A 16,752-nucleotide genomic window follows, 5' to 3' on the forward strand; every position below is an offset into this window, starting at 1 on the left:
TATTGCACCGTGCTGCCGTAGAACAAGTCTGAAGCAGTTTGGGACTTGGCGGTCCCAACACTGGGCAGAGACTTTGGCTATTGCCCAGTTGGAGGAATTTTCTCATAAAGTTTAGCTCCCTCGTAGCCTACAATCAAATAATTTATAATACTAATGAAGATGGGATGGTCTTGGTGATCTCAGGTCAGGTGATCTCAGATCTTGGTGGCCAGCAGGTCGAGGGAAGTGATTCTGCCCCTCTACTCAACTCTCATGAGACCCCACCTGGAATACTGTGTTCAGCTCTGGAGTCCCCAGCACAAGAAGGACATGGAGATGCTGGAACGAGTCCAGAGGAGGCCACGAAGATGATCCGAGGGCTGGAGCACCTCTGCTATGAAGACAGGCTGAGAGAGTTGGGGCTGTTCAGCCTGGAGAAGAGAAGGTTCCGGGGTGATCTTATAGCAGCTTTCCAGTACCTAAAGGGGGCCTACAGGAAAGCTGGAGAGGGGCTTTTTACAAGGGCATGTAGTGATAGGACAAGGGGCAATGGATTTAAACTGAAAGAGGGGAGATTTAGATTAGATATAAGAAAGAAATTTTTCACTCAGAGAGTGGTGAGGCACTGGCACAGGTTGCCCAGAGATGCTGTGGCTGCCCCATCCCTGGCAGTGTTCCAGGCCAGGTTGGATGAGGCTTTGGGCAACCTGGTGTAGTGGAGGGTGTCCCTGCCCATGGCAGGGGGGTTGGAACTAGATGATCTTTAAGGTCCCTCCCAACCCTAACGATTCTATGATTCTATGATCTCCATCAGTAAGTGAGTTTCCCCGGCATCTTTCTGCCTGGGAGAGAACAAAGTCAAATGCCACAAAAGCCAAGGAAAATCCGTGGCAGGGTAGCTGGGGAGTGGCGGCCGCATCGCTGCACGGCCGGCTGGCGTTGCTTTTCAACGGGCTTTTTTGTTTAATTTATGAAGAGGAGAGGAGAAAAAAAAAAAAAGAGACCTCGAGAAAATAGGTTAATCATCAGCTCCAAAAATGCAGAGTTAGGGTTTGTCTTGCACCCAAGCGGCGCTGCTTAATTAGCGCCTGCGAAGCCGTGATTTACGTTTGCGAAACTCTGGGTAGTTTATCTAACTCTTATTTTTTTTAATATAAATATGGGATTGGAAGGATTCATCCGTGGAGCTTCTTGGCTACAGCAAACCTTTCAACCAAGTCTTGGTGTGTAAACACAAACCTGGTTGTAGTCTCTCTTTTATTTTCCCCCCTCCTTTTTTTTTTTTTTTCCTCTTCCTTGGAGAAATGAAACTGGCCATATGTAACATTTGATTTTCTTTCTGCTTTTATCCGAGAGCGACAGAGGTGACACATTAACTCACTGAAATGCCTCTAAAATCCAAGCCTGGTCCTCTCTTCCCTCCCACCCCAGAGGAGAACAAGAAGATAATTGGAACGTTGTCCCCATCTGCTGAAGGTGGTGGTGGCTTCTTGGCTTGAATATGACTAACGGGTGGTTTTTTAAACTTTATTTTTGTTTTCCTGGATAGTAGAAAGGAATGATGTGACTTAGTGAAGACGTAATGGGATTTAAAACAGGCATGCTGTTTCTCTGGCACAGCCTGAACTAACTCTTGAGTTGAACCCCCCTTTTTTGGTAGAAATGGAGCTGATTCCTGAGTGGTGGTGTGTCCTGTAAATCAACAGCTTTTACTGGAGGATGGGATCAGGCTTGCGAGCACGTTAACCTGTCAGATTCAGATGAAGAAGTTCTGCTGTTGGTAGGACAGGCGCTGCTTCTTCTGAAGCTGTATCTTCTCAAACGTGTCAGAGCTCCGAACGCAGCCTACAAAACCCATAAAACTTTCCATTGCTGATACTGCTACTCATGCCAGTGGGTGTTGGCGAGCCGTGCTTTACTGGTGGTGTTCGAGTGCGTTTGCCCTGCCGTTTCAAGGATGAATGGTCCTCTGGCATCTTTGCTGACTAGGAGTTAAGTAGTCCCTAATGCGGTTTGCTCCAGTTAAGGCAGCAGCTCTGGTTGTGCATGGGATGTACGATGCATTGCAGGGATGCCGTCCAGAGGGACCTGGACAGGCTGCAGAGGTGGGCCTGTGAGAACCTCATGGAGTTCAACAAGGCCAAGTGCAAGGTCCTGCACGTGGGTCGGGGCAATCCCAAGCACAAGGACAGGCTGGGCAGAGAATGGATGGAGAGCAGCCCTGAGGAGAAGGACTTGGGGGTGTTGGGTGATGAGAAGCTCACCATGAGCCGGCACCGTGCGCTGGCAGCCCAGAAAGCCAACCGTGTCCTGGGCTGCATCCAGAGCAGCGTGGGCAGCAGGGCGAGGGAGGGGATTCTGCCCCTCTGCTCTGCTCTCGGGAGACCCCCCTGCAGTGCTGCCTTCAGCTCTGGGGGCCCCAACATCAGAAGGACATGGAGCTGCTGGAGCGGGTCCAGAGGAGGCCATGGAGATGATGGGAGGGCTGGAGCACCTCTGCTATGGAGACAGGCTGGGAGAGTTGGGGCTGTTCAGCCTGGAGAAGAGAAGGCTCCGGGGAGACCTTCCAGCACCTTCCAGTGCCTAAAGGGGCTACAGGAAAGCTGGAGAGGGGCTTTGGACAAGGGCGTGGAGTGACAGGACACGGGGCAATGGCCTATTCATGGCTTTTCCAGCTCTTTATTGCCTGAAAAAGTGCTCTGGCTCTGAAATGTCTGTTCTTCCTGCTCAGAAGTGCCTGGTTCTTCCCCCTCAAACTTTCTACATCTAATTGAAACTCGTCTGTTTTCACGTACGCAACTTTTTCTATAAAAAGTTTGGAGTTCTGCTCTGGGGGGATGTTTGTGTCAGTGGTTTCACCACGGGACAGCAACTTGCTGCCAGAAACATCTCCGGCCTTTGCTGTTTAACAGTGGTGTTGGCGGCGCAAAACGCGCAGGTCCGGAAATCGGGATAACGGGTAACTTTAAAGCAGCAAACCACAGCCACTTAGGAGTCATTTGGGTTAGTTGAAGGGAAGAAATATTTGTGCTTGTTTACTATGTAAACAGCACAATTAATAAAAAAAAAGGTGGTATTAAAAATACCTTTCCTTTTGGGAACGTGGCATTGTTTTTTGGAGGCGCGGACATAAACCGAGGCGTTTGATTTTCAGAGGCAGTTTAGAATCATAGATGGTTAGGGCTGGAAGGGACCTTCAAAGGTCATCTAGTCCAACCCCCCTGCAAGGAGCAGGGATATCTCCAACTAGATCAGGTTGCTCAGAGCCTCGTCCAACCTGGCCTTGAACGTCTCCAGGGATGGAGCACCCGCCACCTCTCTGGGCAACCTGTTCCTCTCTGGGCAACCTGTTCCAGTGTTCTACAATTCTCATGGTAAAAAATTTTTTCCTAATATCCAACCTGAATCTACCTCCCTCTATTTTAAAACCATTACCCCTTGTCCTATCACAACAGGCCCTCCTGAACAGCCTCTGCCCATCTTTCTTGTAGGCCCCCTTGAGGTACTGGAAGACCGCTATAAGGTCACCCCGGAGCCTCCTCTTCTCCAGGCTGAACAGCCCCAACTCTTTCAGCCTGTCCTCATAGGAAAGGTGCTCCAGCCCTCTTATCATCTTCATGGCCCTCCTCTGGACCCTCTTCAACTGGTCCATGTCCTTCTTATATTGGGGGCTCCAGAACTGGATGCAATACTCCAAGTGAGGTCTCACAAGGGCAGAGTAGAGGGAGAGAATCACCTCCCTCGACCTGCTGGCCACTTCAGTTTATAAAGTGTATTTGGGAAGGCGTTTTGTTCCTTGTGTTTGTTTCTGATGGGAAGTCACGGTGTTTGGGCTCCGATTTAACCATTTCCATAGTAACCGGCTGGGACTGAACCAGGATTAGGACTTCAATAAGGAATAAGCAGCAGGAACACAGAAGCTCCAGCTCTTAAAATTCATGTTTTTACACAATTCCCGCAAAGGTTGCTACGAGCAAATGAATTCCAAACAGCTTTTGAAAAATATCAGAGGATCTCAAGTACTGAGTTGTACTTTGATGACATTTTTACTTTCGGACTTTTTGCTGTAAAATTTTATTGAGACCCCCCCTTTTTTTTTTTTGTGGCTACTTAGAGAATTGAAACTCTTGGTTTTAAAACCTGCTTGAAACCTTCAGCTACTCGGTGATGTTTCCTGACTTTTTTTGTGTTCTGGCGTTAAACATCTCGAGAGAGCAGCGAGGTGGGAGCGGGGCTGTGCCACGGTGCCTTGCCAGGCTTCAAGGACATCTGAGCTTCAATCTTGGCCAAGTGGGAAGCAAAAAAAAAATACTAGTACGTGCCATGCTCGGTCATCACCTCGTAGCTGACCTGACCGCCACGTGTGCTTCGGTACAAAGAAATACCCAAGGGAAACAGGGAACAGAACCACCCAACCAGGTGAATGCTCGTTACCTGGATGACGTTGTCCACTTGTGTTGGGAAAATGGGACTGTATGACCTGGGAGCTTCCCAGTTGTCCGAGGTCCGAGGATGGGCTGTTAGAGGGGCCGCTCTCCTTGTTGATTTGAACCGAGCGTTCTGCCGTGCACGGGGCTCGCTCTCGGCAGCGGGTAAATGGGAGTAGGGGCAGCGACAGCTCAGCTGGCAGAGAGTAGCTCGAGAGATCCAACTTGCTTTGTTCCAGCACTGACCTCTTTCTAACTCCTCAAAAGAGACAGTTATTTGTGCCAAAGAAGCACTTGACTGATAACGTGACCATCCTCTAAGCCTTAAATGAAAGATAAGGAGATCTTTAGTATTCTGGTCGATCCCCAAGGAAAATAAGTCGGTATTAGTTCCTGGGAAGAGGAGAAGCTATCAGGTCATTTTGTTGACTTTTAAGGGTTGCCAGGGGATGGCTGGCTGTGGCTGGGTTGTGTTTAATAGGGGCACGCCAGCTGAAGCCTGAGGGATTGGAAAAAGCAGCTCTGCTAAAGCTGGGGAGGAATGGAAAAGCGAATCGGAAGATTTAGGTGGGTATCAAAACATGGTGATTCGGTTATTGTCGTTTTGGGTAAAGGCCAGCCCTGAGTAGAAAGGGAAGCAATTCTTCAGATGGAAATTTTTAAGAGGCGGTGGAGAGAAGAGAAGGAAACAAGTAAGAGCTTCAGTTTATAAAGTGTATTTGGGAAGGCGTTAAGTGGCACACTTGTGTCCTACGGGAATGATGAGCTGCTTTCCAGACCAACGGTGATGAGGGGATGTTAGGCATCTAGCAAAACCACTTAAAATCAGCAGTTGTAGGTAATTTGCACCTAGGATTCCTAAAATAATCAGCCGAAGAGATTGTTAGCCTGCTGCGTTTCGATTTAAATCTTTTCTGAATATTGGATATATTCCAAAGGAATGGAAGAGTGTTAATAAACCACCACTATTTAAAAATAAAGGCAAGAGGGGTAGCTTGGGTGAAGCCAGTTGAGTGCAGAATGATGAAAAGCCTGACTTGCAATTCTTTTAAGGAAGGGTGAGAAAAAGGGAGTGTCACTTTTGTCACGTAAATTTGATTTATTGAGGGGTTAGTGTTGCACAACATGCTGGTTAAGAAGCACAGCTCGGAAAGGGGTAACTGATAGCTTAAGAGTTGTCAACTGGGAGTCATCACCCGGCAGAAATGTTGCTTTTCGGGGCCTGGGCACCCAGTGTTTCCATTAGTCATTTGTAAATACGTGTAAATTTTCTGCTGGCTTACCTGCTGACTCAAAATGTGAAGGCTGGTAGCAATTGTTGTCTGTTTGTATCAATTACGAGCCCTTCTGAGCAAAAAGGAGTTGAATTGTGTGCTGTACACCTGCGTGGGGAAAATACAGGGCTTATAGAATCATCGGATCACAGAAGAGATATAAGGAAGAAATTCTTCCCTCTGAGGGTTGTGAGACACTGGAACAGGTTGCCCAGAGAAGTTGTGGCTGCCCCATCCCTGGAAGTGTTCAAGGCCAGGTTGCCATGGCCATGGCAGGGGGGTTGGAACTGGATGATCTTGAAGGTCCCTTCCAACCCAATCCATTACAGAATCATAGAATCACAGAATGGTTTGGGTTGGAAGGGACCTCAAAGATCACCCAGTTCCAACCCCCCTGCCATGGGCAGGGACACCCTCCACTACACCAGGTTGCTCAAAGCCCCATCCAACCTGGCCTTGAACACTTCCAGGGATGGGGCAGCCACAGCTTCTCTGGGCAACCTGTGCCAGTGCCTCACCACCCTCAGAGGGAAGAATTTCTTCCTTATCTCTAACCTAAATCTCCCCTCTTTCAGTTTAAAGCCATTGCTCCTTGTCCTGTCATAAAATGGGTTCATCTCCAGGAAACCAGCAGCATTGAGGAGGGTGCTGGTTCTTGGGTTAGTATTGGGTTGATGGTTGGACTTGATGACCTTAGAGGTCCTTTCCAACCTTAATGATTCTATGATCAGGTGAGAGACGATGCCTGCTCCGTGTTGCCCTGGTTCAGTGTGGGCACCTGAAGACATCTTAAAAAGTCAGTGACGGGGTGGGAGAAGGAAGAAAAAGCCACAGTAATCTGGTGGTTTACCAAAGAGACTCAAGACATGTCCTCCGTTGTGGCACAAAGCGTTTGTGCTCTTTATACATATTGGGTCCAAAATGCTTTTTGGAATTGAGCGATGGCGGGAACCGACGACTGGAAATAAGCTATAGTGTTGTATGGGCTTTAAATGAAGCTGCTAAAGAAAGGACAGGCTTCTCCACCTGCTGTCTTCAGCACAAGGTTGTGTCCTTTCTCTTTTCTTGGCAAAAATTCTTTACTTGGATGCGGATTGCTGCGGCATAGGGATAACTGGTGGAGCCTTCCCAGATCAGAGGCGTTTTACAAGTCAGACAAGCTGATTTAAACATCCCTTTTGGCCTTCAATCTTTGACTGCGATGCAAAGCGAGCCGCTTCCCAGCAAGAAGAAATCATGATAATGTGCTGAAGCCCAGGGGAAAGTTTCCTATTCCTCAAAATGTTGTATTCCCCGGAGCAGATGCTTCTCACCGGCAGCCAAGACCTGCTTCGCATGCAGGGAAGCACATGATGGGTCACAGAATCACAGAACGTTAGGGATTGGAAGGGACCTCAAAGGATCATCTAGTCCAATCCCCCTGCCTGAACAGGACCACCTAGATCAGATCACACAAGAACGCGTCCAGGCGGGTTTGGAACATCTCCAGAGAAGGAGACTCCACAACCTCTCTGGGCAGCCTGTTCCAGTGTTCTGGTACCCTTACTGGGAAGAAGTTCTTCCTCATGTTGAAGCGGAACCTCCTGTGTTCCAGCTTAGATCCATTTCTCCTTGTCCTGTCATTGGATGCTACTGAGAAGAGCCTGGCTCCATCCTCATGACAGTTGGAGAGTTCACTTTACTGCAGGTGAAATAAGTTTCATGGTTTATAATTCCGTATGCAAAGCTCAGCCGTAGGCCGGGAGAGAAGATGATAGAAACGCCTTCCTTGATCGCGTGCCTCTCCGCTGATTTTCAAGATTTACCTCCTGCTTTGTGATGCGGCGCTGTCTGAAATCCAGGACGTGGTAGAACGTGGAATCTGGTGCTTTCCCCAAAACGCTGGAGAAACCTGGTATTTTGCAATGGGAGCTCAAGGAAATCCAGTTGTTCTTCAGCAGGCAAAGAAAACTTCTGCCTGGCAGGACTGCGGGTTGGGAGGGGGTGGCAGGAGATGAATTCATCTCCCTAGTGATGACCCAGAAGCCTTCCTCTTCACTGCCTTCCTGCTACGTGTAAACGCTCCGCCCTGCTTACAAAGTGATTTTACCGAATTGTCACTGTCCATCTCCTGAACATTGAACTGTTGGATACGTTCTTCTCTCTGCCTAGTCCTGACTGGGAGGAACGCAAGCGAATGCAATCAATGCTGACCGATTTACATCTCAAGTCCACAGGATCCAGGTCCTGAACCTTGCAGACATCATCCAGTTCCCTAAATACGTTCGGCAAGGAGCACAAGCTGTTAACTGATCCCATGTAAAGCTCGCTGTGGACCTTGCTGGTGTTGCAGAGAGGCAGCTGACACCCTTCTTTGAACAACCTGATGAACATCATCTTGGCTTTGTGACTTGAAGAGGCGGTGGATGAGACTGTCTTCATCTCTCACCTCTTTGGGAAGAGTGGGAGTCAGCGGAGCAGAAGCCTTTGTGTTGGTAGCTACATGCCAAGCGTTGCCCGTTGCGACGGCTGCGAATTCAAATAGTTTGGAGCAAGCAAACTTTTTGAAGTTGGGAGTTTCTTTTTGGAGTGTCTCCTTCCAGAGACTGAAGGATGATGGGAGGGACTTTGTAGGCAGTTGATGAACAATCTCGTAGACTTGTGTGTGCGCGTCTCCAATCTTACGACTTAACAGCTAATAATAAACATCTCGCCACGGGGCACCTTGAAAAGAGGAATCGCTGGAGTGAGAGTGGAACAGCCGAGGGGTTATTTTCGGCTCCCTTTGTGGCACGGAGGTTTGAAACACGAGAAGTTGAACCGAAAAGTAGTGAGAGTTGAATTGCTGCTGCACATCTGTGGGAAGTGGCCACCAGCCAGTGAAGGGAAACGCATGAAAACACTTGAAGGACGAACTGGTAATTAGAGCAAACGCTGTTTTGAGGAGGAATCCTTCCTTTCCTGAGTTCAGAAATGAAAGTATGGCACAACTGCTGAACAGAAATGTTTGAAGAGGATGATGCAGGGGCAGATCTTAAGCCAAAAATTCGGAGCAGAGCGGAGAACCCCAAGACATCGCTGCTGTGTCAACGTCCTGAGGGATCAGATAAATCCAGTATGGGCAGAGAAGAAAGAGGAGAGAGGGGCTGGTGGTAGAACATGGAGCTGTAAGATAAGTTGCATGTTTGAGAGGCCGTGTCCGTATCAATAAATGATCACGGTAACGGGATCTGCCTTTCTACCAACCCTTTGCTGCCGAGGACGCACAGCATCCTCGCCGCAGGCTCCGTATCTTGCGGGTGGTTTCAAGTTCCGTGCTTGCAGGAGTGGCTGGAGAGGGAAGCTCCTCCACCTTCAAGCAGCCGTTGCCTCCGTGGCTGGTTGTGCGCAGGAGGAAGGTGTTGGTTGCAAACCCCTGGTTGCTTCTCTTCGCAAAGACAGTTATCCACTTCTGCACCGAGCAGAACGTCGAAGGGAACGTCATTTCCCCCCTTTCTCTCTACTTATTAATAGCTCTCTCAACACCACCATCTCTCAAATGCTCATATCTTCACCAGGTTTGTTTAGGGTGTTGATGGAGCAGTGGGAGCTGCTCCGGCTGCCTTCCCGCTGAAGCAGGTGAGCGTGGACGTGGTCCTTCGGCGGACGTCAGGACAGCCAGCAGCATCATACGGCATTTCAGCTCTGCCCCAGCTCTTCGTTCATACCCCAGGGATTTCTGACGGGTATTCCCTGAAGAAATTGGTTGTATTGTCTCAGACTGAAGTGAAGTGTGTTTGTTTTGAATATAATTTCAGGTCACGCTCCGAGTAACTACCTGGAGAGCGCAGGGAGATGCAGGTAGAACTTGTTATGGTAAAGCTTTTCTGTCGCTCGCCAAAGCCACGGGCATTGCCAAGCGTTGGGATGCATGTCCAGTGCTCACGGAGGAGGAATGATCTCCGAGGGGATCTAACAGATTTTTTCTAGGAATATCGCTGTGACTTTTGACAGTATTACGGTGGTCATGGGGAATAAATTAAATTAAATCTTTTAGTGGATCTAACAGATCAAGCTGCTGCGAGCACCGAATCGCTCCTTTCCTCGGTCCTTTCCCGAGGGGGAAAGCAGCACAGCCCGGCTGGAAATGCAAGCAGAAAGCTCGGTAATCGGAAGAGGAGCAGCCATCCTCTGCTGCATCCGTCAAATATTGCTTTAGAACCTCCTTTTTTTTTTTCTTGTGGAGTAGGTGAGGAGCTGTCTCTGCAGAACCGCGGTCGCTGCCGACGCTGCTGGAGGTTTGTGGCCTCTTCGCCACGTGTCACCTCTGCCCCGCGGCGCGGGGGGGGGAATTTTTCGTCACCCTGCTGACGAAACCGAAATCTTGTTTACAGACCGTTTGGCAAACAGGGAACCAGCATTAAATTCTCTTGCTCGGGGGGGTGGGGGGAGAGCCTGGCTTCAGGTACCCAGTTCAGAACTCATTTGTGTTCCACTTGCACACGGATCCGTCCGGTGGATCCCGATTAGCGGCGGATGACTACAGGGAGTGTAATTTAGAGGACATTCTTGTTGGTGATGAGCAGGCTGGACATGGTTCCATGCAGTCATGACATCTCCTTGAACTGTGCCATGATCCTCGTTATCCTATGTTCCTGTATGGAGGGACCATATCTCCTTCTTTCCAGCTCAGAACATCCCCAGGGAGACTCTCTCTCTGTTTTCACGTTGCCAAAGGGCAACGTGCCATCTGAGAAGGTGCTACGAGAAAAGCTGTAGCAGAGGAAAAGTCTCCAGTTGAAGACACTACGGGACTTGTCGCAAAAAGTCGCGTTTGCTGGTGGTGTGCTCCATTTTTTAATTTTTTTTTTTCCTAGGAATATCACCAAGACTTTAGAAAATATTTAGCTGGTACTGAGGAATAAATTGGAACTGGGGATTTTGGGCAAGCTCTAGAAGAACGGTAGGATTTCGCTATCAAATGGTTTCAGCATATGGGGTAAAGAAGTATTTGCAGTGAGCGCGAGGAAGGACAGGCGTGAATGTTTTTGCCAAATATCTCTTTAGGATTTCTCAACCTGCCTGTAACCCTCCTGGATAAAAGTCTAGCAAGAATGAAGGGAATGTGGGCTCTGCGCGCGTGCGCTGCAAGTAGGAGAAGATGACAGGGATGAGAAAGGACTTAAGAGTGGGAGAAGGTACCTCCCACACTTAAATAACGTGGGCTGAAGGGGGTCTAAATATTACCCGACCATTACAGTGGGCTGCCTGCGCTCTTACCCAGCCAAGCTCACAAGAAACCTCTGTGCAAGTATCACAAGGTTACTGTGGACTTAAAGAAAACTAAAATTGCAAACAGAGAGTTAAAACTGAACTAAATACGGGCTTTAGCAAAGATTTTTTTTTTTTACCTTGTTTCTGAAAAGCCAGGACCGGTTTTCTCGCCCTTTGATCAGGAGCTGAACCTGAACAACTCCAGTTGCTGATGAGCCTGAACCAGAACTGAGTTGTTTCCTGACTCGTCTCCCTCTTTGCACATCATCTAATTTTTAACCCAGGTCGCAGAACGCAGTTTTAAAGTTTGTGTAGTCAGGCTGCATGTGATAAGTGAGCTGTTGGCTGGAGAAACCTTTCTGATCCTTTTGGAAGCTAGGAGTAAGTTCAGGCAATAAATAATTTTGGTCATCCTGATGTTGGCTGATTTGATATTTGAACTCTTCAGCCAAGCTTCTGACAGAGAAAGAAGTAATTACATCAATAATTTGTAATAATTTGATTACATCAAAGTAATCTCTGATCTGAAAGCGATGTTGGTCATGCTCTGGTTATAACCAATTGTTGCTCGCCATTTTCCAGAGAGACATGTGAACCTATTTCAGAGTTGAAAAAAGACTTTGAAGAGACCGACCCCGAGGGCTTGATCTCTTTGAACTGGCCGAAAAGGACCCATAACCTTTGTGGTGCGATCATAGAATCACAGAATCATAGAATCATCTGGTTGGAAGAGACCCTCAAGATCATCGAGTCCAACCGTTCCCCCTGCACTGTCAGGGTCCCTAAACCATGTTCCTCAACACCAAATCCACACGGTTTTTAAACACCTCCAGGGATGGGGACTCCACCACCTCCCTGGGCAGCCTGTTCCAATACTTCACAACCCTCTCTGGAAAGAAATTTTTCCTGATGTCTATTCTAAATTTCCCTGGCGTAACTTGAGGCCATTCCCTCTCATCCTGTCATTCATAATGTGGGAGAAGAGACCGACCCCCATCTCCCTACAATTTCCTTCCAGGTAACTGTAGAGAGTGATAAGGTCCCCCCTGAGCCTCCTCTTCTCCAGACTGACCAGTCCCAGCTCCCTCAGCCACTCCTCACAGGACCAGTTCTCTAAACCCTTCACCAGTTTTGTTGCTCTTGATGAAAGGAAATCTCCTGAAAACAAGTTCTCTTCTCTCTGAGCTCTTCCTGTTGAAGGCAGAGATGAAAGTTGGCATGAGTCGTGCCCAGATAGTGTAAATATTGCGTGTTTATTACCAGGTAGCTCGGGGAATACTCCTGGAACTGACCACGCTCAAGGAAATAAAGACATCTGCCGTCTGCTAGAGCTGCCGCGTTTTGCTTTTCGGTGGAGGATGGCGGGGGAGTTCAGTGGGAAAAGCAGCAGCTTTCCAAGGAAGTCGTTGGTTCGTTGGTGGCCTTTGCTGTAACAACATACTCTGCAAAACAAGGGCAGGTGTGTTCGTCGCGGAGCGCGCGTTGTTCGGCGGTTGAGCGAGATGAGTTAATGGGTGCGAGAACCACACGAAGCCCTTTCCAGCTCGTTATCGTTACCGTTCCATGGCTGTGCCTGCCTGGGTAAGGAATATAATTGGTAGCTCCACTAACAAGCTGCTAGTGCCAGTGTCTGGGTGATGCAAAATGAGCCTCTTTACGACGCCGTGGCACCCTGTTGAAGAGAAGTGTGATTTATGGTACCGCACGGTGTTTCCAGAGCTGAAATTAGACCCTTAGCTGTGCTGATGGCTGGTTTGATTTCTGCCGGCTCCTTTCGTGGCCTCTTAAAACGTCCCAAACAATTATTTAGGAGAAACGAGAGGGACCTGGGCGAAGCCGGCAGACGTGAGCTCCCCAGCCTTCTGCAGGTGATCTGCAGTGTGGGCTTGCTCCCTTCCTAAACTTTTATTATCTCTTGTGTGGCCAGCAGGTCAAGGGAGGGGATTCTGCCCGTGGGAGACCCCCCTGCTGCACTGCATTCAGCTCTGGGGTCCCCAACAGCAGAAGGACATGGAGCTGCTGGAGCGGGTCCAGAGGAGGCCACGGAGATGATGGGAGGGCTGAAGCACCTCTGCTCTGGAGACAGGCTGGGAGAGTTGGGGCTGTTCAGCCTGGAGAAGAGAAGGCTCCGGGGAGACCTTCCAGTACCTAAAGGGGCTACAGGAAAGCTGGAGAGGGGCTTTGGACAAGGGTGTGTAGTGACAGGACACGGGGCAATGGCTCTAAACTGAAAGAGGGGAGATTTTGATGGGATCTGAGGAAGAAATTCTTCCCTCTGAGGGTAGTGAGGCACTGGCACAGGTTGCCCAGAGAAGCTGTGGCTGCCCCATCCCTGGCAGTGTTCCAGACCAGGTTGGATGGGGCTTTGGGCAACCTGGAGTAGTGGAGGGTGTCCCTGGCCATGGCAGGGGGGTTGGAACTGGGTGATCTTTGAGGTTCCTTCCAACCCAAACCGTTCTGGGATTCTGTGATTCTCCTCTCTGCCTGTAGCTCCTTTCAACCAACACAATAATACCCGTCCTTCCTTCTGGATCCGGGAACGTGGGATTTAACGTGAAGTCCGTGACACGGTGAAGGCATGCATGGCTGCCGGCTCCGCTCTCTTTCCCTCAGTGCCCTGATCTCCTTTGAGCTCCGCCGGTTAACGCCTGGTGGTAATCCAAACGTGGGATGAGATTCCCTGTTACTGATTGCAGCTCGCTGTTTGCTCTCCCAGTTGATGCACCTACCGGGAATAAGAGGATATGAGCGCTGGGCGCTGTGATCGCCTGTGAGAGGAAAATTAAATTTTCCTTGCTGGTCCTTAATGTTTGTTTATCGTGTTCTCTGTAGGGGCGGGATGCTAAAGGGAGAAAAAGGAAAAGGGGCTCAATTGAAAGGTGTCGTCATTTAAAAGTGATTTCCAACTGCCCATTGCTGGTTGCCCCGTGCCCTCCGGGAGGGTTTCAGGGCTGCTGTTTGTTCCCTGCGATTCCCAGAGGGGCCGAGATCTGACAGATCATCTTCTTCTTTTGCTCCCTGCAATTCCCAACTTCTCCTTCTTTTGCTCCCTGTGATTCCCAGAGAGGCCAAGGTCTGACAGATCCACTTCTCCTTCTTTTGCTCCTTGCAATTCCCAACTTCTTCTTTTGCTCCTTGCAATTCCCAACTTCTTCTTTTGCTCCCTGCAATTCCCAGAGAGGCTGAGGTCTGACAGATCTACTTCTCCTTCTTTTGCTCCTTGCAATTCCCAACTTCTCCTTCTTTTGCTCCCTGCGATTCCCAGGGAGGCTGAGGTCTAACAGATCCACGTCTCCTTCTTTTGCTCCCTGCAATTCCCAACTTCTCCTTCTTTTGCTCCCTCCAATTCCCAACTTCTTCTTTTGCTCCCTGCAATTCCCAGAGGGGTTGAGGTCTGACAGATCCACTTCTCCTTCTTTCAGAATAAGGACAGCGGCGACCGCGAGAACAAGCAGCTCAGAGAAGATGATGAAGAGGAGCCCATCAAGCACAAGTAATTATTTATTTATCCCAACTTGTCTCTCTTGTGTCTATTGTTCAGGTGCTGCTCTCCTGTTTGCTAATTAGGAACTTTCCTTGGCTTCTAACACCAAATTTTATTTTATTTTATTTATGGTTTTTTTTTTAGTGTGAATTTGAGCTCATGGTGTACATGACCTGAGATGGGGGAATAAAGAGGAAAAACCTGGGGCTGACTTTCCTGGGGGTAGCAGGGGGAAGGAAGGTGGTGCCATCAGAGGTGTCGGGAGCATTTTGGCTCCCTGGAATTCCCCAGCTGTTGCTGCATCGCTGTCCTGCGCGCGCGTGTCGTTTTAAATGTGGATTTTAAATTTTTTTCCCCCACGAACGGAGGCCCTCAAGGGCGCACGTGGCTGTTGAACCGGGGCCCACCGCCGGAAAACGCCAGCACAGAGCTAACCGCGGCAGAGCGTCGCTCCTGACCGCGCCGTTGGTTTCCTGCCGGTAAAAACGTCGTCAGGGCTCCTTCGGAGACGTCGCGGCGGGGTGAGGTTTGGGTTGAAAATGGGAGATGTGACCTTTTCTCATCGTTTTACGGGCTAGAAACCTCCTCTGTAGGAGGTGTGCGTCAGAGATGCTGCTGCCCATGAGCACTTGTCCTCTGCTGAGAAAGTAGAGCAGAATCCTTGTTGCTTCTTGGGATTAACTCCCAGCAGAAAATCCATCCCTTCTTGAGAACAGCCCGCTTGGATTGGAGGCTGGGAGTGGTCCTGGAGAGACATGACCAAGGCTGAACTTGGTTTGTAGGCATCATGGTTGGGTTTCATGCCCGAGGAGGTACAACATCTGGGCTGAAGCTGAAACAGGAGCTAGAGATCTTGGAATTGATGATGATGATGATGATGATGAATAATGAATAAGGAGCTCTTGCTTTCCAGCCCTGCCACTTGATACGCTGCGTGGCGAGGTGACGGCAGCATGCGGTGGCCCTGCTGACGATGAGCATCAGGCCTGGGCTGTCTTCACCACGCTAAGAGCTGGTATTGTTGGGCTGGCAGTGACGTACTCCTGCTCCCAAACTGGAATTCTGAATTGGTCCCCTAAATCTCTGAAAAAAAATCTATTTTTCTACTCGGGCTGACTTTCTGGCTTGGAGATTTTTTTTAACCACCGCTGAGCAGCCTGGAGCGTAGCAGAGGTGATGTGGTTTCTTACCAAGTCTTCGACGTCGCTGCTGTCGAGTCGGTCAGTCCCTTTTTCCATGAATCCTTGTTTGTGAGCTCTGGTCTTGTGGGCAGGTCCAACAAAAAGCCTTCCCCTGCCCGTGGTGATGGCCCTGGAGCTTCACCCAGGTTATCCGCAGAGAGCAGAGGTGTTGAGTAGGAGCTCCTGTCCCCAGCCAGTTCTGTACTGGTCCATGAAACACCCCGCAGATGTGGACACAGGGCTTCTGAAATACGTGGGAGCGATGCCTTTGGGGAGGCAGCTTTTGGGGCAAAAAGTTTGCTTTCTAGATTGACTTGCCTGCAGGATTCTGTAGCTTTTTCTCTCTGTGTTTCCAACCGCGGCGTGTTTTATCGGGATCCAGGCGTGACTTTGCAAGGCAAATCAGAGCAAGATCTGCTCTGCAGGAAATATTTGAATCCCAAATTGGCCTGAGATGGTTCTTAGCTTTTGCTTTACTTGTGGAATGCCCTTTTTCTGTCGCCGGAATGGGACGAGCGTTTTTAACAAGGTGGTGAGCCCATAACTTGCTTTCATCTTTAGATTTTTATTTCCCAAGAGCGTAGCTGAGCTTTTCTCAACCCTTTGAAAGAGGGAACTGCTGAGCACTAAAGCCCCGTTGGCTGGTGGCAAAAGGTATGCTGGGATAATCCGCTGGTATTGACCTTGAATTTGGGAAAATTTGGGAAACGAGAGGTCCTGGCAACTGAAGCCTGCCTTCCCCACGCACTGCCCCCTCGCCCTGGACACAATAGCGGTGCTGCAGATAAACCACCGAGAGCACGACGTGGGGAGGGGAAAAAAAAATAAAATCTAGTGGTTTGATAAATAATCCTGTGGCCTGTACGCAGGGTTTAGGTGCACCAAAACCCAAAAACCCAGCAGCGCCCTGGGCTTTGGCTGCAGGCTGGTTCCTCCTCCATCCCTGCAGCTGCACCTCCTGCTCCAGCCCATGCCCATGCCCATCCTTCATACCCTACAGAAAGGGCAGAACCACGTGGGCACTGCTTTTACTAATATTTTTCTCGCTGCCTATGTGACGACACAATTTTGGCAGCTTCCTGTTTTTTTTTTTTCCGAGCGCCTCAAATCTCCCCATCCCCCTCCTCCTTTTTTTTTTTTTTTTAATTTTTTGTGGTTTGTTTCTTTTTGTTTTT

The 16,752-nt window shown here is 49.3% G+C and overlaps 1 protein-coding gene across 1 annotated transcript in view; it reads left to right on the top strand.

Annotated features, from left to right (window-relative positions):
- CCDC12 (coiled-coil domain containing 12) overlaps nt 1-16,752 on the top strand; it is a 42,569-nt gene that overhangs the window by 14,328 nt on the left and 11,489 nt on the right. The window contains exon 2 of the mRNA XM_086614828.1: nt 14,335-14,405. Within this exon, the coding sequence (XP_086470954.1) occupies nt 14,335-14,405 (71 nt within the window). The remainder of the gene's footprint in view (nt 1-14,334; nt 14,406-16,752) is intronic.

The sequence above is a fragment of the Tauraco erythrolophus genome, chromosome 7 (assembly GCF_009769465.1).
Source record: "Tauraco erythrolophus isolate bTauEry1 chromosome 7, bTauEry1.pri, whole genome shotgun sequence".
NCBI lineage: Eukaryota > Metazoa > Chordata > Aves > Musophagiformes > Musophagidae > Tauraco > Tauraco erythrolophus.